Here is a 23,662-nt window from a genome sequence, read left to right on the forward strand (position 1 = left end):
ACTGATGCCAAAATATTGCCTTGTCAAGCTCTTAAACAGGTCATTAAAAACTTTGCCTAGCATGTATGTGCTCAAGATGTGATGTAGCCAACTTGGGAACATGTTTCTCTCCAGGAGCTACATGGGGTCTGGGTTCCTAATACAAGTGTCAAGTTCAGTGCCTAATACAAAAGGGTTTGGCTTGATCATGAAGGATCAGAAACATGTCTGTGATCCTTTTTAAATCTGTAGGGAGAAACTTACTTGTCTTGTTCAGGCTGTTAGCCCCACAACAGCACTACTGACTTAAGATGAGGATGATTTTACCATGGCAGAGGTTATAGTACATACGATGTGGTCCCAGCATGCATGAGTTCACGGCTTCAAAAAAAATCCCTGTACAGGTTTCATTCTTCTTTCCTCTAGCCAAAATATATCTTCCCAAACCTGAGAAATGTAGATGTTTCCATGTAGACAAGGCAGGTGTTGAAGATACATGTTCTGAGACACTGAGTTTTACAAAGGATTTTTTGTAAGTTAGTATGACTCAACAACCAAAGATGGCCAAAGAAGGGCAGATGAAATTTTATTTTTTTGGACAGTTAGCCAAGTGTGCAGTAAAGGCGGCACAGTAAGATTTCCCATTTTGCTTTGGGTCAGACCCTGGGAGTGGGGATAGATTCTGACTCTGCATGTGGTAACTGCTGAGAGCAATGGTCCCTTTTAAGTGGCGATTCCCAAGAGCAACAGAAGCAGATTACTTCCTTTCCAATTGTTCAGATCTGTTCCTAGTCAACATTTTTAAGAGCAGATTGAAAACATTAAAAGAACTGCTCAACCATGTAAAAGGCGCAGTGCCGCGTGCGAGGCTATGTTCACACACAAAAGCTCCGAAGCAATTGCTTGCAATAATAATGCAGATCACAGTAACCGATGATTTTTGCTGTGAAAACGCTTATACTTCAGCTGTCAAGCAGTACATTAATCGCTTAACTTCCATCACACAGATCAATGTATTCCTTACACTGGGGAACAGGGAAGCAGGGCCACGCAGCAAGCCTGCAAGGGACGCAACGGCTTCATCCAGCACCCAGGCGCAGAGCATTGCTGAGGGGTAAACTGTCGTGGGAGATGCGCGGAGCCCTGTTTCGCACTTCAGCACAGCTGTGTCTTCCCTTTCTTCTGTCTTGCAGCAGTGCTTTCTTTAGAAACAGCTCAGCTCCGTCAGTGCCAAGTACAACAAAGGAAATTAACATCTATGACTGAAAGCGCTCTCTGAAAGCTCACTGAGAGAGGGAAAATTTATTCTGAACCCTGAAGTAGTGGCATTCTGCCCCTTTTCAAGTACATGAGATGTTTATACACATGAAGAAAACCCAGATAATTTATTTTCGCCCTTTTGTTCTACCAGATGCTTTCCTGGTCATTTGCTTGAGTAGAATTTGGCACTTCTCAAGTCACTTGGAAACATGCAATGAAGCCCTAAAGACAGGAAACGATGACAAAACCATCACTACCTTACAATCCACACTACACTATATGCAAAATGACTCCTTGAATCAGTTTTCCATGGTTTCCACAGTGATGTGGAACAGTTAATCCCATGCAAGTGTTTTTTGTCAGCAAGAGGAGTGAATTATGCTGTTAATATTGACGAAATGAATTTAGTCAGGAAGAGTATGTCTGGCGCTGGGAGAAGCAGTCTCTGACACATAGGTGTTTTACGACCTTGCATTACTGGCTTTATGACTTCATGTTATTTTATTGGAGTTAAAAACAGTCACCTTGCATCTGAACAGAGTAAAGAGATCAGTAAGACCAACAGAGTGCCAGCTTTGGTCTTAGGGTCTCCATCAGCAATATTTAAACACGTCTAAATTTTCATCAGGTTATGAATGTAAGTACACGTTTTGTTCTTTACCATCCTCACAAAAATGAAATGAGATTTCAATACAAGACTGAAAAGATTCTGAAGAAGTAACTCCAAAGGTGATTTGATGGGGCTGTCTCCTGAGATTGCAGTCCGAGACATCTGCCTTTGCTTCTGTATTGCACAGGAATACAGACACGCAATTCCTCTTTGTGGATTCTAGTAGGCAGGGATATACCTAAAAATGTGGCTGACAACAGAGCACACACATCCCAAAATTTTTACTTTTCTTTAACTTCTCTCTTACATTAACTGATTAAGACCCTGTGTCATTTAAAATAAGCATTCAGGGTAAATGGATGGGTATACTTTGACCTCAGTGCTTCAACTTGAGAACAACAAACACTGTTTACCTGCAGCGATGAAGTCATTGTTGGCTTAGGAAAGACAGCGTTGTAAGAGGTAAGAAAAAACAGGTGACCTTTTCTTTCTGCAAATAGCTCAAAAAGAACCTGTTGGGAAAACGTGAACGCATCATTGTTCACAATCACTTTTACCCATGAATATCCACAGTTGTGACATCCTAACTCCTGAACTGATTTAACAGTCATTAAAATAATTTCTATGACTATTTAAATACACAGTACTCCCATGAGCTATCTCTATCAGCAATAATGTTAATTTAGAAAGACAGATCAGCTCACCACAAAGCGTTCATGCTAACATAAGGCAGGTGGCAGGATGTTATCGACGGGAGGACAGAAGAGATTGCTCCTTCCTGCAACATGTTAAGACTTGGATCCTTAATCACCTTTCAAAATTAAGGGCCAACGAGGATTTATGCAGTGGCATTTACAGAGATGCAAATAAATTAGATCTAGAGGGAAAAGGCTGCCAAAGTTTCTAACATTTCAGATGCACACAAAATAAAATCATTTAAGTCACACGGAATCTGGACAATTTCACAGAATCCAGCCTTGTCTTAAAGGAATTTAACAGGCACAGCTTCTCAAATCTGATGAACGCCTTGCCTACTGTACAAGGAACAAGCATGTGATATAAAGAATACCAGCTATTACGTACTAGGTCGTGCTAAGGACTCTGCAATGTTGCTCTCTCCAAAACCAGACACGTCTTGAACTAAACCACCGTAAGCATGAGAATCACTTAACTTTTAGGCATTTACATCCAAGCTTATTAAAAGCTGCCTTTACAGTTGAAAAACAGGTGTATACAAACTGTGACCCATTTAATCCTAATATAGAAACATTCACACCTGTGGGTACTTCACGCCAGCTCTCCCAGGCATGCGAGATGGCAGTAAACTGATGCTGACACAAATACAAAGCCTCATTGAAGAAAAGCTTTCAAATAAATCTGTTGGTTTTTTTTTAAACTAGGCCTCCACAAACACCTGATAAAGCTTAATCCATAAAACTTAACTGCACATTCCTAATTTAATGGTTTTACATTCACATCGGAATGGTTTCACCCATTAGAAATGGTTTATTTTCTACATTGTTTGCAAGTTATTTTTAGCATGCATTGCAGTGAATAACAGAGGCACATTCCACCAGACTACTACAACTGTTTAGAGACTGAAAAACAACCAGTCAGTTTTCCCTCCACGACACGAGGTCTCACAAGATTAGTTTTGCAACAAAGTGCTTATATAGCAACACCTGAGCCTATTTAATTTAACAGTTATTGTAAGCAGCCTCCATCAAACAGATTAATATTATTTTCATATGATAGCCACCCAGAAACTTCTGAAGACAATGTCAATATTTTAATAGCTGTTTCCAAAAGCTTACAACAACCTACTGCTGCTGTTTTGGCTGGCACAAAATTGTTTAGAAACTGGGTCTATGATCTGCGCAGTTATTGGGGAGTTTCAGCATACCCAAGTTAGCCCAGTCAGTCTGAAACTGAGAGGGAGCAAGACCAGTGGTGTGTTCTGGGTTTTTTGTTGGTGTTTTGTTTGGGGTTTTTTAATTACTTTGTAAGTGGATAATTAAAGATACTTCAAGCAATATGCAGGCTTTCTATTAAAGCCACTTTGTTAGGTGACCCATATTTCCTTTACAGAAAAAAAGTCCTCACATATTGAAAGGACCAAAAAAGGGAAATAGCCTTCTTGGAACACACACACAAGCTGTTATAAGCCCATTAAAAAGGCAATCAATAAATAGGGTTAAACAACATCTCCAAGAAAGACCTTAAAGAAAAAATAAAAGCAGATGGAACTAGATTATTTTATAAAATGATAAAGAGTTGGCTTGCATGTTGCACTTTTCTCCATCTATTAAAATAAGTTACTTCCCCCTTTTGCTTAACTAGGTACATTAATCTAATTGTTATTAGTGATAAGAGTTCACCTTCACATTGTAAGGTACACACGGTATGCATAATCCTTTCTACTACCCTTAACATTCTGAGTATTAGGAAAATTTTAACAGTTCAACACACTTTTCTCATTCTTCAGTGATCACCACCATGTGCGCAACCTCTGCAAGAGTTGTGAAAACACCATCTCCAGTGAAACTTCTAGGTTTTAATGATGCCAATGGAAGAAAGATGATCTAGGACTTTCCTTCCACAGTGTAAGTGTCACAGGAAGCAAGAAGCAGGGGGAAGATGTTGCTAAGACATCAAACATAGGAACAAAGTTGAATAAAATGCCTTTTTTCAGAACTGAGCCATACGTAATCTTTGCAGCGTTTTGCTAGCTTGTTTTTGTATGCCTATACTTCCAGGAAATCCAGAACCATTGTAAGCTACTGGTTCACTGTTAATAGCTGCAGTTGTCTTTTTAAGAGTTATTCTAAGGTGTATTTGTAGATAAATGAAAAGTTACTTACAACAGTAGAAAAGTTCCACTAATACCCTTATCTGTCCACTTTTCAGTAATTCTAAAGAACATTCAGGTTTGGGGCCTGAAGTTGATTACATCTTTCGCATTTAATTGGGGGGGTGTATGTCTGTATGAAACATTAGCCTCGGAAAATAGATTTTTGGGTGGCTCTAGAAGCAACTACTGCAATACATTTAAAGGAAACAATAGTTTTAAATTAAAACAGAAGCATTTTGAAACAGCTACAGTCAACACAGTCTAAAGTTTTTTACGCAACTTGCAATACATTACATACTTATGGTTTGACTTAGATCAACATCAATGCAGCAATTAGCTAGAAAAACCTCACCAGTCCAAGGCAGGGATAAAAGACACTTCTTAACTGGAAAATCCAGGTATTACCGCTGGTCCTCCTTATAGAAGTTTATCAAAGCAATAGCAAAATATGTTGAAACAGCAATAAGCTACACCCTCATCAACATTCTTGGTCACTTAAGATAGCTATGTCAAAATTTTCAAGCCCCCAGGTGAAATAGTATTCACTAGCAGATACTACATAATGAATCAATGAAACCCTATAGCAACAAAAAAGGCAAGGTGCACATAAGGAAGAAAAATGGATTGGCACTATTATACCAAAGGTAAATATTTGTGACTTTGTTTCAATTAGGAGACATGTTACAAAACTGGAAGATTCAACTAACTAACTAAAACAGTTTTCACCAAAATAGATAACTAAGATTGTTCTAACAATCATCAGTTTCCATAAGCCAAAATAACCTCCTAACCTTATGTCTGTTACTGACAAATTCCAAAGCTTTTAGCCCTGGAAGCTACTAAATTGAAGTATCCAGACATCTAAAAGTCCTGAGTACTCTGAACTCCCGTTAAAGGTAGTATATGACATCAGACATCCAGGACTAAAAATTTTGCCAACCACTTGAGAACAAATGTTCACATTTAACAAAGAATCACGTATAGGATAGTTCTTCGTAACACTTTTTTTCCAGGAATAAAATGGCAACATCTCTTGTAGGTATGGGGTCCACAATCCTCCCATTTTAGGCTATGGAAATGTATATATAGTATCTATTAGCAATGCAGGACTGACTTAGTATTCTCTTCAGAAAGCAGCTGCTCAAAGCTGTAAATCTAGAAGACAACATTTACAGTATTATAAGTGCTTTTACAGTGAATATACTGTTCGGATGCATACAGTCTCAAAATACTTCATGAACTCTGAAATGGTTATCTAAGGAGGGAACGTCATCAGCAAAATGTAGTTGATCATTTATTTCCACACCAAATTCTTCAAGTATCTGTACAAACTTCTCATGCTCTCTCCCAATCCAGGACCTCATTGTGTCAAACACTTGGTACGGGGTGACATGAGCGTGAACTTCAATTCCTGTCTCTGCAAGTTCTTTCAGCACTTCAGGGTAAGTAACCCAAGTATTGCTTCCTCCTGAGTGACCACCATCCAGCCAGTAAATCGCTTTTATGGTTTTTAAGAAGGCATCTGTATTCTTGTCTTTTTTAGCTTCCTTCAGCTCATAAAGCAGCTGGTTCAAAACCACACAACCTTTACTGAAGCCGATCAAAGTAAACGACACTGCAGCTACAGCAGACGGTATAATGAAGTTCATAGCAGAATTATTAGAGCATTCACAATCACTCTCTCTCTCTGTGGATGAGCAGCCATTTGTTGTAGGAACAGAACGTGGCTGTGATTTACAAGCAGCTATTTTTGCATCCTTGCTGACACCATGCACGCTTTTCTGGGACAGCAGAATATTCTGAGAGAGTCTGAATGCATTAACTAGCAATGCATGGAGATGCTTGAAAGCTCCAAAGTGAGTGCTGTGCTCTGGCGCTCCAAACATGTTGCTCGCCACAAAGTTGTCGTAACAACTGAATTTGTGCAGGTGCATTCGAGAACACTTTACAACCCAAATAAAGCTATTAGGGAACCTGCGAGCAAGTATGGTAGCAACATTTTCAAAACTCCAGTGCTCCCACTGAAAGTTTTCTGGGTGGCAAGACATGATGTCGTGATAGTTCTGAAAAATAATAATTAAAAAAAAAAACAAACATAGAAAAGGTGCATTACTACATTGTGAAAAGGCTTCAGCTCTGTCTACTGTACTTATAAGGATGGGCTGTAACTAAGAGGCTTCCAGAACAAGACATTGAAGAAACTGGCATATTTTTATTTACTTATCCTACGTTAATATTTTTATCACACACTTTTAATACCTCCAAAATTAACACAATAAAAGTAAACACACGGAAGTATTCATGATTTTTGTTGGCTTCTCACTCCAAAAGTATTGTTCAACTTAGTATGGCAAAGAACGCTTAATTTTACTGCAGATACTGATTTTTAAATTTTATTTTTACTTATTATTACAAACCAACAACAAACTGAAAACTCTGTAATAAGTTTTCTGTCTTTTATGCAGAAAAAAACCGCATTCCCTCCCACTCGGCCGCCGGGAGCCTTCGCGCCCCTTGTTCGGGCCCCCAGGGAGCGCAGATGGGGGAGGTACCGCAAGCCGGGCCGACCCGCACCCCGGATCCAGAGCGGCCGAGACCGCCGCAGCCCCGCCACCCGGCTACGGCTGGACCGAGCCGCGCCCGGGACGGGCACTCAGGGGCTGCTCGGCCCGCCCCGGCGCCCCCGGTGACAGCGCACGGTGCCCCGCGCCCCACCGCAAAACCCGGGCCCGCGCTCCGGAGCCGCCTCCCACCCGCCCGGCCGCGCCGACGGGCCCCAGGAGCGGCCGCTCGCCCCCGGTTCGAGTCCCGCCGCCGCCCGGCACCTCGGCCCCGGCAGCGGGCTGCCCCGCTCCCGCCGCGACCGCTCGGCAGCCCCGGGCGGCCGGCGATGCCTCCCCCGGGCAGGGGGCTGCGGCTCGGCCCGCGGCCAGCCCGCTCCCTCAGCCGCTCCCACCCGCCATTGCTCGTCGCCCTCGGCCGCCCGCCGCCGCACCTGCACGTCCCCCGGGAAGTAGACGACGTGATGCTGTGGCGGGGCCGCGTCGTGCAGGGCCGGCGGCAGCAGCAGCAGGAGCTCGTTGGCGCGGTGCGGCTCCGCGCCCGGTACCTCCGGCAGCCGCAGCCACGGCGGGCTCAGCCGCGCTGAGGAGAAGCCCGCGCCGCCACCGCCCGCAGGCCCCGCGGCGCAGGCGGCCGGCGCCCCGCAGAGGCTCATGCTCCTGCCCAGGCAGCGCGCGGCAGGGCCGGCGAGCCCCCGCAGCAGCAAGGCGGCGGCCGGCGGGCAGCGCCCGCTCATGGGAGCGCCGTGTCCGCAGCCCCGGCGGCCGCCTCAGCCCGGCCTCCCGCCCGGCCCGGCCGCGGCACCGCGCCTGCGCGCCCCCACCCCGCCCCCGCTGCCGCCGCCGGGCTCTCGCGGGCGGGGCCACACGCGCCGAACGCGGCGGTGACGTCACCGAAGCCTTCAAAAGGAGCGTGGCGGGAAGCGCAGAGCTGTGAGGCGGTTCTCGGGGCGCTGGGATTAGGCGGGCGGGACCGCCTACACCCCTCCGGAGCCTCTGTCGTCGCTTTCCTTGACGCCCCTGGAGCCCCTGTCGTTGCCTCCCACCCCCTGCTCGGGTACCGGCGTCCTGCCGGCCGGACCCGGTGCTGGGCGGCTCCTGGTGCCAGTGGGCCCTGCTCCCCTCAGGCCGTGTGGTGCCTCGGTGAGCCCGCGCCGCCGCCCGCCCTGCCCCCCCGGCCTACCCTGCCGGGATAAAGCTGGGGTGGCCGGTGCCCGGCCGGTGTCCTGCCCCGTCGGGAGAGCAATGCTGGGCCGACCCGCCCCGAAGGAGGCGAAGCCGGCGCCGGGGTAGGTGCCTCTGAGCTCGGCGGTGGCCGCAGGGGGCCTCCCACCGCGGGGCACAGCCCCGCCGCCTTCAGCTGGAGCACAATCGCAGTGCCGTGGGCTGCCTTGCAATCTCAGATGGAAGAGTTCTGTGGGTTCATTTATTTCCTGGAGGTGTTGGGTGTATTTTAAAAAAAGTTAGATATACTTTTTCCGCTTTGGTTCTACTAGTGCTACTGCACTTGAAGGAAAGCTTTCACCTGTGCCATTGTGAGAAACTGCATGGCAAGCAAAGTGAGGAAGCAGAGCCTTTCCTTCATTCTTAAGTGTTCCTGGTGGGTTTGTTGAAAACTTTTCATTTATTCATCCCTTTGTTCTATTTTCATAGTCCAGTACAAAATGCTTGTATGCAAACTTGGAAAATTGCCAGATATCAAATCTGATTCTCGCTAGTTGAGTCGGTTGTGCAAGAAAGCAGAGTTAACTGAACAGGGATTGTGTAATCCAGTCATGTGTGTCAAAGCATTGACTGGATTCTTGTTGGTCAATGCAACCAATGAAAAGGCAATATGGTCATTTTAAGATTAGCAGTGTAGCAAGCTAGTAACACGCGGAGTAGAGTGGCTTATCTTCTAAGTACAAATTCTAACCTGTGTGTGTCTGTGCAGCCTGCTTATGGAGATTATTTGAGCAATGATGTGTTCACAGTCTGCTTAGCACACTTGTATTTTTCATGGGTCTGTCTTTGGGCTCGAGCCAGAGCAAGCACAACAGTTGTTACTTCCCTATTCTAAAGCTTATACAAAGGCTCTTCCAGAAAGCAGACCTGCACCTTGTCATTGAGGGTCAAGATAAGAGCTCAGAAGATTAGTGTGTTGTGTTACATACTTTGAGATTTTTTTTTTATTATGTGAACAACATGTATTTTTTCTTGCAGAAACTGGGACAAGGTTGATGCCTGGTCTTCCCGATGAGGAGGGTAAGAGGTTTTAAAGGGTATTTTTTCCACTTTGTGTGTTTTTAGGGATAACGGGAGTTAATGAAAAATTCTCAGTGATTTCTGTCTGTCATAGACGATGTTTAAGTTGCTGGGGTTTAAGCTTAACATTACTCTTTCTTGTATGAAAAAATATCTTTGATATGGTTAAAGCTTTTTTCTGAAAGACTGAAGAAAATACATAATCCAGCTTTTGGTGACCAGAAGATGGTGCTGTGCAGTATGCTTTGAAAAATGCTTATCAGAAAAGCCATCTGATCATAATTGCTGTCTTGGGAATGTGACATTAGAAGCGCATTTCAGCAATGCGTTCTTGTGTTTAGCAGCTGATTAATATAGGCAGCATTTCTAATCCATTTACAGTAGAGCTAGTGGTCACTTCCAAATCTTTGGAACTGCAGTTCCTCTGGGAATTCCTGCCTGTGCTCCCAGGAGTGTAAAACTGAGCAATTTGGAACCATGGAGTGGCTGAGGCCGGAAGATGCCTCCGGACCAACCCATCTGCTCAAAACAGGGTCAGCTGGGGTAGGTTGCTCAGGAACATGTCTAGCTGGGCTTTTGATTAGCCTGTTCCAGTGCTCCATCACCCTCACAGGAAGAAAGGTGCTTTATTGATGGTTAAACACTTCCCTGTATTTCAGCTTGTCCCCATTGCTTCATGTCCTGTTGCTGGACACCACTGAGAATAGTTGAGCTCTGTCATCCTTACTTACCTCATCAGGTGTTCATATACATTGATTAGGCCCCATGAGCTTTCTCTTCTCTAGGCTAAACAGTCCCAGCTTCCAATGTCTCCTTGTATAACAGATGCTCCTGTTTAATTGCATTGCCAGCTTGTCACTGGGCTTGTTCCAGTATGTCCATGTCCCTTGTAGTGGAAAGCGCAGCACCGGATGTGGCACTACAGCACTGGTGATGCCACATGAGTAGAGGGGAAGCACCACCTCCCTTGAACTGCTTGCTGGTAAAGCTTTTTCTAAACACAGCCCAGGATGCTGTTGGCTGCCTTTGCGACAAGGACACATTGCATGTTGTCTTGTATGTTTGTTTATCACTTACGGTTATCCCTTTCCTGTAGCATGCATCATCTAGGAAATCTCAACATTTAATCTGTTTTGCACAGCCATCAAGATAACTGTGTGAATGAAGAGACAGGACGTAGCTTGATGCAAGCAAATGTCGATTTATTGTACACAATCACGAGTTTATATATGTTTTCAGAAGCTGCGCACTTTAAACAGATTGGTTCTTTAAGCTAAGCATTGCATACTAGGCAATCCCTGATTGGTGGTTAACTACAAACAAAGGACACTTTAAATAAGTTTTTACAGTCATCAATTAACAGCAACGTGTTACTTATCCTTGGTGCCATCTGTTCCTCATTCCCTTATCTTATCTCGGCATGACTCATCCTGTTGATTGTTATCTGTTCACATTCCTTGTTCTCCCAGGGTTTGTGGCCTACAAGCTCGAGCACATTCCTTTCAGCTAACTGATTGTTACTTATGGTCCTGATTTCCAGGCCCCCTCCTGCAGATAACTGATTCCAAATACCTGCTTAGAAGAACCACAGAATAAGTTGGGTATAAGAACTTACAATACTTTCTCATGAAACTTCAGGCTGTGTTTGATGAAAAAGGGTAAAAAGGGATGCCCGAATAAGCACTTAAAGCTAGGTGCATAAACTAGTAGTTTGATTTTTCTGAAAAAAAAATTAAAATTTAACATGCTAACTATATGTATTAGAAATCACACTATGAATGTCCAGATCTGTCTGTCACATACTCAGAAAGATACTTCGCTTGAGTGTCTGGAGGAGCAGTAGTAAAGGTAGATAATAAAGACACCAAGTAAACGTTTGCTAGTGTGGGACTCTTTTTGTTGGGAGTGCAACTTTCTGTGCCTGGGGCCAGCTACAAATGTTCAGGTGTTCACTTTGGAATTTCCCCAAGCAAATGCTTGTTCTCCTAGTTTGAGGTTTTTGGGGTACAGTCACAGAATGTTGTCTAGATTTTAATCTGTGACCGTGCCCTAAGGCTATAATCTTAGTGGAAACTTTCACAATGCCTCTGCTAATGAAGCAAAACTATTAAGGGAAAAAAAAACCTCTAGCTTTTGCATACAACTGTTCATTTCAGTTCATGCAAGCAGACTTTCTTAATCCAATTTTCAGCAGTTTTGGTCCATGCTGACACTAAAACTTTTAATTAGAAGGGCTAATGAAACCTTGTCACTTCTGTTCCCTATTAGGTACTGTGCTAAAGAAATACTGGGTAGGACCTGCTAAATATATAAACATAAGAAAAAACACAACTGGTCTGCTTTCCTCATATGAAGTGGATAATTGAAAAAAATTGCCCACAAAAGTGTGGAACAATTTAATGCCTATGCCCTGAAAATCTAGTTACTTGCACCTTGATAAGATTTGCTTACACACACAGAGCACACTCTGTTATGATTAATGATACCTGATGAAGGTAGTAAGGATCCATCTAAGAAGTGTTTAGAATGAAAGTTTCCATTTTAGTAATTATTTTTGAGAAAGTGAATAATCACTATCAGTAGAATAAAAAAAAAAAATCAGTGCTCTTATCTTCTTGTTGCCTATATTCCCTCCTCTTTTTTTTTTTTTTTTCCCCTCTCCTTCTCCACATGAGAGATTAGCTTGCCCACGAGGGTTTACAGACATTATTAACATTGTAGTGAGAGTTATTTGTCGTAACCAAAGGTGATGCTGGTACTTCTGCCCAGAAATCCTTATACAGTGTGTTCATGATGCCACTGTCCCCAGTTAATTAAAGCTAGTATATTAAGGTAGTGTACAGGCTTTCATCTTCATCCCAAATGCTACAGGAGCCTTCTGGGAGAGCATGAAAATTAGTCCATATCTTAGCCAGAGTTCAGATACACACAATTACCAAAATAATGAAGTGGGCTGTCTTTTGGTTATAGGAACTTCCTATGGTATATATAATGTGGTTTTTCCAATTAAAATAAAGCACCAACCCATCCTTACTTTCAAGAAGATGAAGATAAATCTTCCATGGCACACTATGAACTTTAATGGTAGAGTGATTGCTCTGCTTCTAATCTTTGTCATGTGGCTCTTGCAATATGTAAGCAGATTCAGTAAACCTGTCTGATTCAGTCTTTACAAATATCACCCGATGTAGGCATGAAATATGGTATTTTGAGGGGCCTTTGTTAGCCTTCATGTTTGTCCTGTTCTCTGTGAAGCCTCATTTCTCCATTCTTCTATTATTATTTACAAGTTCTTGCTTGCTGTGCTGTCATTGTAAAAGGAAAGACCTTTTCTTTTTACATTCGGCTCTTACCACATCTACTCTCCATCCCCTGCATCAGCCCTCGCCGTTTTCATATACTGCATCAGTTGTAAGCCAGCTGCCTGTCCTGCATGCCTGTACCGTGCAGTCTGCTGCTCACTTTTGCTGGCTACTCTGTTGGTCAGGGAGGTGGAGTGCACAGTGTTTTTTCATGACTCTGCAGAAGTCTACTCATGTATCTTAGGGAGTCTGGCAGGAGGAATATGTATCATGGTTGATTAGCAGTGGTGAAAGACACGCATATCAAAATTAATTCCTCTGGTGAGAACTAATGGCTTATTCGCCACTTCAGTCCCTCTGAGTTCCTGTATAGGCCTTTGTGGCTGCTTGCAGAGTGGTTAAGTAGTTTTATCTATCAGAGGCAACTATCTCTGCAGCTTCCAAGTAGAAAGGGTACCACTGCAAAGTAATCTTTATTACAATCAAAGCACTTCTTTTTCTGGAATTGACTGTGTTTCATTGCCTTTATAGCTTGCATGCTAATCCCATGCTTTCACTCACAGTGCACACAAACAGCACAGAATATAATTCTGGTTGTATGTATTTTCAGACCAAGAAAATATATTATAGTTTGTTTTAATCATACTATTTAAATTAAAGAATTTTGATAGATGCTTCACCAACATTCTAGGTGGAGAATAACTGGCGATGTGACAATAACATCTTTTGCCAAGTTTCTTATATATGTGAATTTCTGTCTGTTCATATGTAGCAACTGTAGTATTTCATGGTACTTACAGTGATCTTCAGGAAAACATGCTTTCTGCTCAAATAATGTGCGGTGTGCATATATACGTATTTGCATATCTGTGTAGTATTATATTTTATATTTGGTATCCTTTTAAACATTTTTTCAGCTGCATATGCATTCAAATTGCTAGTTTGCATTTTGACAGAGGATTGGAATAGCTGTGAAAACACCTCTTAAATCCTGATACGAGACTCCTTTGCAGTTGATATGCAGCTGTGTCTTTCACTGTTGAGAGAAAGTGCCAGGCCTGGCTCATCATTCTTTCAGGTATAGTAACACTTAAAGGACTGAGCTACCTGTCTCTGGTGAAGCATGCACAGAGAAATTCCCAGCGGCTACAAAGTGATGAATGGCTAGGTCTTGACTCATAGTTTTATTAGCTTATTAGTGGCAACAGTTCAAGTGAAATTACAGCTATTATGCTCCATTATAAGTACTAAACAATTTACTTCTGCTGAAATTCCTACTGACAGCTCTGCCTGCCAGCATCCATCTTTTGTGTGTGTATGGATATTCAGGAGAGCATAGGGGAGAATAAAGTACTCTCTGGGCAATTTACTGAGTTGTATGAAAGTGAGAATAAAAGCTTTTCAGCATGAAAAATAAATCCATGTTCTTTTTCTGTCAGCTGTGCAGAGAAGCTACTAAAATAACAGGATATGTGATCTTATTTCTGGTTTTCTCATTGCTGAAAAGAATAGGGTATATAAAGAATTCAAAATTACTGTTACAGTTTAAAACACCTTTTTCTCTTGTGCTCTTTTTCTGTGGAAGCTGCTTTTGTTTGCAGTCTGTCTACCTGTCAGTGTTCCGGTGTCCCTATTGACTGCTTTAAATGAAGAGTAGGAGTTGCAGAGCAAATAATCTGGGAGTACTGGGAAAACTGCTCAATGAATGGGTTAGGATGACTGAAATGAATGCCCCTACTGAAGGAAAGTTGGGGAGAATTCAGTCTTTGCAAAACATGTTTGAGAGCAATAGGCTGAAAATCCAGTATGTGTTGGCTCTGTGTACTGGAGCCAGCATGTGCTGTCTCTGTCCTGGTCTGGTTCACAGAGGATGCAGTGGGTAGGAAGGGCTGGAATTACTTCAATAGAAGAGTTAAGAACAAAGGACACGAGTGCACAAAAAAAAGCTTTGATAGTTCTGCTGTTTCTGGAACACATAGTTAAATGACAAGTAAAGTTTTGGTGCTTTGCAGTTTGTCTCAGCATATAAGAAAAACTTGTGGCTTAAGGAAGCTCTATGCTATCTGGTATAAATCAGTATGAATGGGGAATCTGTTGGGAATTTAAAAGAATACGCAGTGGTCCAGGAAGTGGAATAGAAGGGGATTTTCTTGCTTTGGAAAAAAAAAAAAATGGACCAAAGCTGAGCCCCCTAACTGTTTCTGCAGTCTGAGGTTTGTCTGGCAGTGAAATTATGAAATTCTGGCTTCTGCGTGCTTGTATCCTAATTTCCCTTCTTCCTCATTCTTTCCTTAGAATATTCGGGCTTTGTGCATGGGTACTGTAATATATTCAACATGAGACTAACTTCTGACATGCCATTTATTAACTTTGATTGCTGCATGCACAAAAATGAGGTCAGAATTTGGTCTCAAACAGTATCTTTGCACCATGGGTTTCTGGAATTTATACCACATCCTCTGCTCTAGTTTTTCTTTCCAAGAGTGGTTTGAGACACTGCTTACATAGTATATTACACAAACGGGAAGTAGGTCCTCAGCATGTTTGGAGTACTGCAAAAGCTCAGGTTACTGTGCTAGTTCATTTGTTTATGGGATGCTCATGTAAAAAGGTGTTACTCAAGTGGAATATGCTTATATGAAATGAGGGACAGACACAGCTGCATGGCTTCCAGTGGATACAGGTTCTTTATCTTCTAGTAATATTCTCTGATAGTTATTGACAGTGGGAGGTATGCAACAGGCAACATTTGTCAATTTACAGTATTGGGCATCAAAAGGCAATTCTTCATTCCTTTTAATGCAAATAATCCTGTTGCAGTCAGTGCATAAAGTGGATGAGCAATATCCCTTTAATTTGCAATTTCAGCACATGTAATATAGATACTGTAAATAAAGGTATCTCTATCTTAAATCATTATCATTCAAAGTATTTTAAGTGCATGCTTCTGTTGAGCTTTACCAAAGGACTTGTCTGTAAGTGCAGGTAGAAAGTTGGATATATACTTGAGTGATACGGAGAATTGAGGTTTTGGCTATTTGCTGCATACTTGAAAACTTGAATTTTTATCTTCCTCTAGGGCAGAAATACAGTCAAGTAGCAATGGTAAATACTTCTCCAGATTATGCCTATAATAGTCTGTTTTAATCAAAGCAAATCCTGTTGAAATGTTAGGTAAGAAGATCTGTTAAAACACCTTTTAACACTTGTCCCAAAAGAAACTTCTGTCTGACTAGAGGAAAGATGGGGTTTATTTCCCACTTGTCTGATGTATCTGCCACTGGTTTTCACTTTTTCCATTTGCAGGGCTTTGCTATTTCAAGTACCAGCTGTTCTGTAGTGAATTCAAATTTATTGATGATAGGTTTCTTTTTTTCTTATCTTTCTTGGACACTTTTGACATTGCCCATAGATTTTCAGACCTGACTAGAGATTTACTGAATAAATCAGGAGTTAAGAGTCCATCCTGTGGTAATTTTGTGTTAAATGCATGTTTTTTATCGAAGTGGGATACCACTTAATCATAACATTAAACTTGATGGAAGATGTTTGCATGAATGGTGAGATTTGCACATCTACCAGAAGGTAGCTATCTGATTCATACCTAGGGTTTGAGTGTGAAAAGACAGTCGTCTACTAAAAAGACAATGCTGTATCAGGTGATACTATTCTGCCAGGAATTTTACTTAGATAATGGAAATAACTGTAAGCATAAGAATGCTTGCATCTTATGAGAGTGATACTTTCATAAAGTTAGAAAAAAAGTTTTAAGGTTATATAGGCATTATTTAAATATTCAATAGACTGATGTTTTACCAGGGTCTTTACGGTCTCAACATAAAAACAGCTCTTCTATTCAAAAAGAGCCAGAACTTTTTTCTTACATTAAATTAGACACATGCAGAACAGTGACATAACTTTTCAGATGCATATGACTTTTTAATTAGGTCAAATATTAAAAGTGCATAAAGCCAATTAGTGGCATTATGGTTTCTACTTGTGGCAAATGTGTTTATTACGGAGATAGTATAAAACTTTTGCCTTTACTATCCATTTCTTCTTGTTTAAGTACTTGAGATTTGCAGGTCACACAAGTGTGGTTTTTGTCATACCAACTCAGAGTCGTTTGATAAATTCTTCGGTTTGATAGACAAATAAGACTTGCCTTTTTTCCTTAAAGGCATAGTTTTGATACTTGACATGCATAAACATGGGACGTTGATAATAAAGCAGTATGTGCAAGTCAAGAACCATCAAATATTAACATTGTAACTTATAAATATCAAAATAAACTGTTACTGAGTTTTGTTCAATACCAAACCCAGCAGCATAAAATGTTAATTGTTCTGGAAAGGTTTTATTTCCCTCCAATTTTTTTTTGAGTAAATTTCTTAGTATGTGATAGGCTTTCTTAAAATAAACACATTTCTAAGAGTTGTAAGACCTTGTAAATATCTTAAAATCTCTTATCTGAGATGAGGTTGGAGAAAAAAAAATCAAGTTATTGATGTGTTTTCTAGATGTGAATTCATGTGGAATCCATTGTTTTGAGTTAAAAAGCTTCTTTCCCCTTTCCTAGTCCTTTACAAACTCTGTATTATCTCACTTTTATGTTGGAATTATTCTCTTTTGTGGAGCAACTAGACCTTTCCTTCAAATAAGTTACTGAACTCACTACCCAAATATCCAGTTAAGAGCACCATTTTGCAAAGCAGTGGTTTCAAATGAGTTAAAATCACTACAGTAAAAGTCGGACCATTTCTGCCATCTTTGTCTGTTGAGAGTTCTTAGTCCTCAGTCAAGAAAACTGAGGTAAGACATTCTGGTGTCTGCTAGAACTTAAACTTGGTTACTGAAATAGTGTTGAAGCATCACTGGAGTAATGTACCATTTTAGCATTGAGATTCTGACATTTTACTGGTCTGATATATTTTTGCTTGATTAGGCTTATATGGTTAAATCTAAAAGCTGTCTTCTGTAAAATAAAGAAATTGAATTTTGTCTTTTATCCTTTCTTCCTTCCCTTTTTTTTTTTGTTTTGTTTTTCTTTTCTCTTCTTTTTTTTTTTAAGTAGCTGAGCATCTGACTTTTGTCCTGGAAACTAGTATGTTTCTTGCGGAGGCTGGCAAATGAAATCTCTTTCAAAGAAAGTAGCTGTTTTTTAAGAAAGGATTTCAATGTACTGGCACTCTAACCTGTTGTAGCAGTTCTGTCTTCCCAATGATAAGGTCCAAGAGGTAGGAAGTGCAGCGCTTTATTCACTGAAGAAAAATGTACAAATTCAGTGCAGTCAGCAGTGTTTGCTCTTGGCCTAATGTGAAGTCAAAAGTCTGTGGAGTTACTCCCACTGAATTCAGTGAAGCTTTTGAGCATGCTTGCTGAAAGACTTAGAATTCCTTCTCTAAGATTGTTAGTCAGACAGTGAGAGCAAGTGATGAGGTCCATTGGTCTTCATAAATAAAACAATTTAGGGCTTGACTTCATAGCAAGATCTAAACAGATTATGCTGACAGCCATTAAAAGATACAGGAGAGAGAGACTTGGCTTCTAGAAGGAAGGTGAGGTGACTACATGGTCTGAGTTATGAGAAATAACTTAATAGCTGTTGAGGCATGATGGAAAAGGGAACAGAATCTTGCGTAGGTTTCATATGAGAGCATACAGGTGTCATGTCCTTTACAAGTAAATATGCATAGAATTGAAAATTCATGTTAAAGACTGGCATTTTTTTTTTCTCAGCCAGCAGCTCCTGAGAAGAAAACACTAAGAGAAGCTTCTCTAAGCATTTATTTTCCCAATGGTCATGTACAAATATGCAGAGACTGTTGACTAAACCATCACTGTTGGTTTTGGTTTTATTTTAAATTTCTATGTGAGTCTGCTAATGCATAATTTCATCCTGAGTGTTTTATGGAAAATACAGATATTTTTACTCTATTAGGGAAAAAATATCTGTTGTACAAGGAATATCGCTTAGAAATCATAAAGAAGGTTCTTTCTATATTAAAATGTAACAAAAGCAAACTTTTGTCTGCAACAGATTTAATTAACTGTCATTAGAACTTTAGATGAGGGACAAACAAGTAAAACTAGTAGGGTTCTGTATTTCCAGATCTGAAGTATTCAATGAATGTATGTTAAACTGGTGTGATTTAATACTTCACATCTAGCATTTGCAAAGGAACCTGAAGGAACATAATTTTTTCATTCCATAACAAACACAAGTAAACTTTTGATGAAATTGAGTAGCTAAGGAAATGACAAGTGAATTTATACAGTCTGTATTCACAGAAGGACAATAAGAAGTCAGGCAGTATCACTTTATCAGAGGATGAAACTTAATAAAATAGGTTTCGTGTTTAGGATTCCAAAATGTTATAAATGAAAGTAAACAATGAGCAAGATGACAGAATAGCTTTTTTTATGAGGTCCTGTTATAAACTTGAGTTACAGTTTCACTGTGAGTGAAGTTAAAATCAGTAAAGTTTAATACTGCAGTGGATTCCATAGGATAGTTCTGGTTTAGTTCTGTGCACCTGCAGGAAGGTTGAAAACACCCAGGACGTCTTGTATTTGTGGAAGAGGAGGCTGGCCAGCTGGAAAGCCACTTTGCAAAAAGAAAAAAAAAAAAAGCACCATGGGTCCTGGTGGACATCAAGCTGACCATGAGCCAGCAGTGCACCATCATGGCAAACACCAGTGACACCTCTGGCTGTGCTAGGAAGAGTGTTGAAAGCAGGTTGAGGGAGGTGGTCCTTTCCCCTACACTCAGCACTGGTGATGCCACATCTGCAGTGATGTGTCCAGTTCTGCACTTTCCACTACAAGGGATGTGGGCATACCAGAGCAAGTCCAATAAAAAGCTGGCAACATGGCTGAGACAGGAACATCTGTCATACAAAGACAGGTTGAGAGAGCTGGGACTGTTTAGCCTAGAAAGGAGAAAGCTCAGGGGGATATTATCAATGTGTACAAACACCTGATGAAGTGACTAAATAGGACGAAGCCAGATTCTTCTCAGTGATGTCCATTGACAGGACAAGAGGCAATGAACACAGTCTGAAGTACAGGAAGCTATGTTTAAATATAAGGAAAACCTTGTTTCCACTGGGGGTGATGGAACACTGGAACAGGTTGCCTAGAGAGGCTGTGGCATCTCTGTACTTGGGGATATTCAGAAGTCCAATTAGACATGGTCAGCCCAAGCTGACCCTGCTTTGAGCAGGTGGGTTGGTCTAGGTGTCTCCTGAGGTCTCTTCCAACTTTAGCCATTCTATGATTCTCTGATTTGTCCCAAGCAAACACATGCGAAAGCTGAGACAAGAAACACGCTGCAGGCTATGTTGACCTGAAGCTAAATCTGCCTGTGTTACAAAACTTTTCTAATCCTCTTACTCATTGATCTAAGGGCTTATAATGATACAAGGATGCTGCTTTGTTCTGTTAGGAGTTCCATAGCCAGACTTCACTCAGCTGCATCTGGAAGGAAAGTCCATCATCAGAATAGCTGGTGACATTCACAAGTGTCTCTAGCTGCTATAGTCCTGCCCATTTGTGTTTTTCTGAAAAGTAAAAAACAATCAAAACCCACACAAGCCCCTAAAAAAACTTAATTGATTGCAGATCCAACAGAGCCTCTTTGCTTTTCAAGAGGAATTTGGTGCCATCTTGTGAAGTTTTGTTTTTGTTAAATCTAACGGTGGAAGCAATGTGACTGATAGCAATATGAATAGACAAATTTTGGGCAGGATGCATTGCCAGCAGTGGCTGCCAGAAACCACCACACAGCAAGAAGATGACAGGATGGGTATTTCTGGATCATGGGTTTCCCAAATCCTCTGGTTCAGCTGTGTTCAGTCGTGTATGTCCTTAAAAAATGGGAGCAATAGTCACCAGAATGTTTCTGTGTGCATGCCTTGCAAAAAAAGACTAATTGGTAGGACTGGTTTTACACAGCTTTAGCAAACACTACAGAATGTCTCAATAGGAAAAGACAAGGAAACAAATTCACATTGTCTTTCTTTAGCCACTTATAATAAGCAGCTAAATTCCATGCGTAGTCAGTGAAAGGACACACCTTCAGATGTTGATTTAGAGCCAGAGATCAATTTAGGAGGCTGTCTCTCATGTCAGTTTAGTGTGCGCTGCTTCTCTAAACTGCCAGCGGTGTTCATGGCATCCCTTACTGAAATTGAGAAGCCCCAATTCTGACCTATTTTTAAAGATGTAAATTCTTACACCCAAATTAATAAATGAGCCATTAATGCAGCTAGACTCCTCAGCCCATTTAGTGCCAATTTATTTAACCTGAAAAATGTTCAGGGAAAATAAGCAAAAGTTGTACCAAGCTATCTTTGTCCCTTTAAAGTATATGCAAATCCTTGTTTTATGTAAGAATATATCCTCTCAGAAATTTAGATTTTATTGAGAATGGCAGTGTTTGGATCCATTTTAAGAAAAGTTATATGTGAATAACTTGGAGAGAAGAATACATGGTTTTCTTCTGTAATCACTGCTTTCAATTTTCTTAATGCACTTTTCACTGTTTTGTCTGAATACATTTTAATTTTTGTTCCTCCAGACAGGATCCTGCCACAAGCATTTTTAAATCAGACATTAATAGCACAGTTCACAGTTGTTACTGCCAGTGCTCAAACACAAATACTGCTTTTGTGTTTGGAGGAAAAAGCAAACATCAGATCTTAATTATGTGCATTTGTGCTTTCTTCTGTGCTTAAACAATCTGGCATAAGGAGTTGACATCACCATCAGTTAACTGTAGGTCTTCAACTGTCAGGATCGCCAGCTGTTTGGTTTGCATTGGTGAGGTGTTTGTCCCAATTTTTTTTTTTTGGCTTGTAGTTTTTAGGTGGCAGGATTGTCAGGCAAATGTGAAGCTTTGCATGATCACTTTATCCATAAGAAATATACTAGGAGAGGCTTTTGTATTGAATGCTTAACTAAAATGAGTCTGTTTGCAGACTGTTTGCAAACAGTATTTTGGGTTTCATTATTGGATTTGGCATGATTGAACAGACTAAGCATTAGAGGAGAGATCAGAATTATGGAATTCTGTCTTCATTAAGGTCACCTGCACTATTAAATCTTCTTGTGTTCCTGTTTCTGAACAGACAATTGATGAGTGGCTCGTCAGCTTTTTGGAGCATGGGTTGAGTTTCAGTCTGCCTGTCACAATAGGACTGTCCTCTTGACTATTTTAGGCAAATTTCTAGTGATAAGCTTTAAAACTTGAAAGACCTGTATAGGTCATTCAGGCTTTGGATTGCTGGTCAGTTGTGGAAAGCTATTACTGTGATTTATCATCCTCTGATGGATCACTAGAATTGCATTGCAATTATCTGTTTGATTTTGTAAGGTATGGGAGATGCTGAACTTCATCATGAGTCAACTCATATAAAGACATTTATTCTTTGCAAAGGACTACATATGAAATTTCTTTGTATGCTAAAAAAGATAAGAAAGGTTGCAAAGAAAATTCTTTTACTTGTCACGGAGCTTGGTCAGATCTCACTTGCAGAAACAAGAACTGAATTTGGCCTGTAATGAGTTAAGTGTCAAGGAGTGCTCAGAGAACATTCAGCAAGTGCTCTGATGGAATAACTGCTCAGAGTAAAAGAAAAATCAGCTAAACTTAAGAATGACTGTATGCCATGCAGAACCACAGGCCTTTATCAATAGAATTGTGGCAAGTAAACCAGGAATGTTGTTACCTGATATTCCAAGTATTTGCAAATTGTACCACTGAACAAATTAAAACCTCATTGTACTACTTTTGGGTCTATATAAATACCTTCCACTTCTTATTTTAAAACTCTGGTTGTCTAACATACTAGCATTTTGGTTTAGATTGGTATTGTAAACAGTTTTAATGATTTTTAATTGTTTTGTATTCTATTTAACTGAGAATGAGTCTGATAGAGCTGGCAGTGAACAGCAGATTTAGCTTTTATTTTTTGTTACTTGTCCCTGTTTTCATTTAAATGGGTGTTAGCATTTCATCTTTCAGTTAAAAGTTTGATTATAATCTAGAAACTTGTTGATGTGTTGACTAAAAGGAGTGTTAAAAGCAAGATATTTTCTTTTTGTTTGCAGTTAGGAAAGTTTTGTTAAATGTGCTGTTGTGCCAAAGCCATAGAAATAGTTGCTTTTTCTGCAGTGTGAAGTTGAGTCCAACAGACTGATCTTTGAGATCTTCATTGAGCAACAAACATTGGTGGCTTGGAGAGGTAAATGCTCATTAACTGTCGTTGAAAGTTTTGGAGATGGATCAAAACAGAATCCATGTTAAAGATTCTTTCTAAAACACAATGTTGCGTCACTTTGTTGTTGATCTTGACTGGAGAAAAGTATATACCAATTATTATGTCAAAGGAATTTGGGTAGATCTATTTTATACTCCATTTTCAAGTAGTGGAAAGAAGTTTAGTATTTATGAAATCAGCTGATTTTTTTCTTGCTCTTTCATGCAGAAAACTCACAGGAAGACCAAGAAGCCCATGTTTGGAAGATGAATTATTATTTAGATGTTACTTTATAGTGTGACAAGGAAGCTGATACGTGTGTATAAAAGGGGATGAATGAAATATATGTTGTCTGTTTTCAATAAATGCCTTTCTCTGTACAAGCCAAGTTCCTTTATTTTAGCACACTGAAATGAAAGAATAGAGAAATATCAAAGTAAAAGGAAATTGAGTGTGTATATATTGGATATTTGTGATTAAGTAGTCACCTGGAGACAATGATCTTTAAGAAATTAAGATAAACTGAACTTAAAATAATACTAATGGGACAAGTGGAGTCTAGGAACTCTTACCTGAGTCAGATGGCATGACAG

General features: G+C 40.6%; 1 protein-coding gene across 1 annotated transcript; it reads right to left on the reverse strand.

The window, feature by feature from the left end:
• Window positions 1-540: 540 nt before the first annotated feature.
• Window positions 541-8,064, reverse strand: C8H2orf69 (chromosome 8 C2orf69 homolog). The gene is made up of 2 exons (XM_056348551.1): window positions 7,696-8,064; window positions 541-6,763 (listed from the first exon to the last, which is right to left on the reverse strand). The coding sequence occupies exons 1-2, from the start codon at window positions 7,996-7,998 to the stop codon at window positions 5,924-5,926; spliced, it is 1,143 nt and encodes a 380-aa protein (XP_056204526.1). The 5' UTR covers window positions 7,999-8,064; the 3' UTR covers window positions 541-5,923.
• Between the last annotated feature and the right edge of the window lie 15,598 nt (window positions 8,065-23,662).

This window comes from Falco biarmicus, chromosome 8 (assembly GCF_023638135.1).
Source record: "Falco biarmicus isolate bFalBia1 chromosome 8, bFalBia1.pri, whole genome shotgun sequence".
Classification (NCBI taxonomy): Eukaryota; Metazoa; Chordata; class Aves; order Falconiformes; family Falconidae; genus Falco; species Falco biarmicus.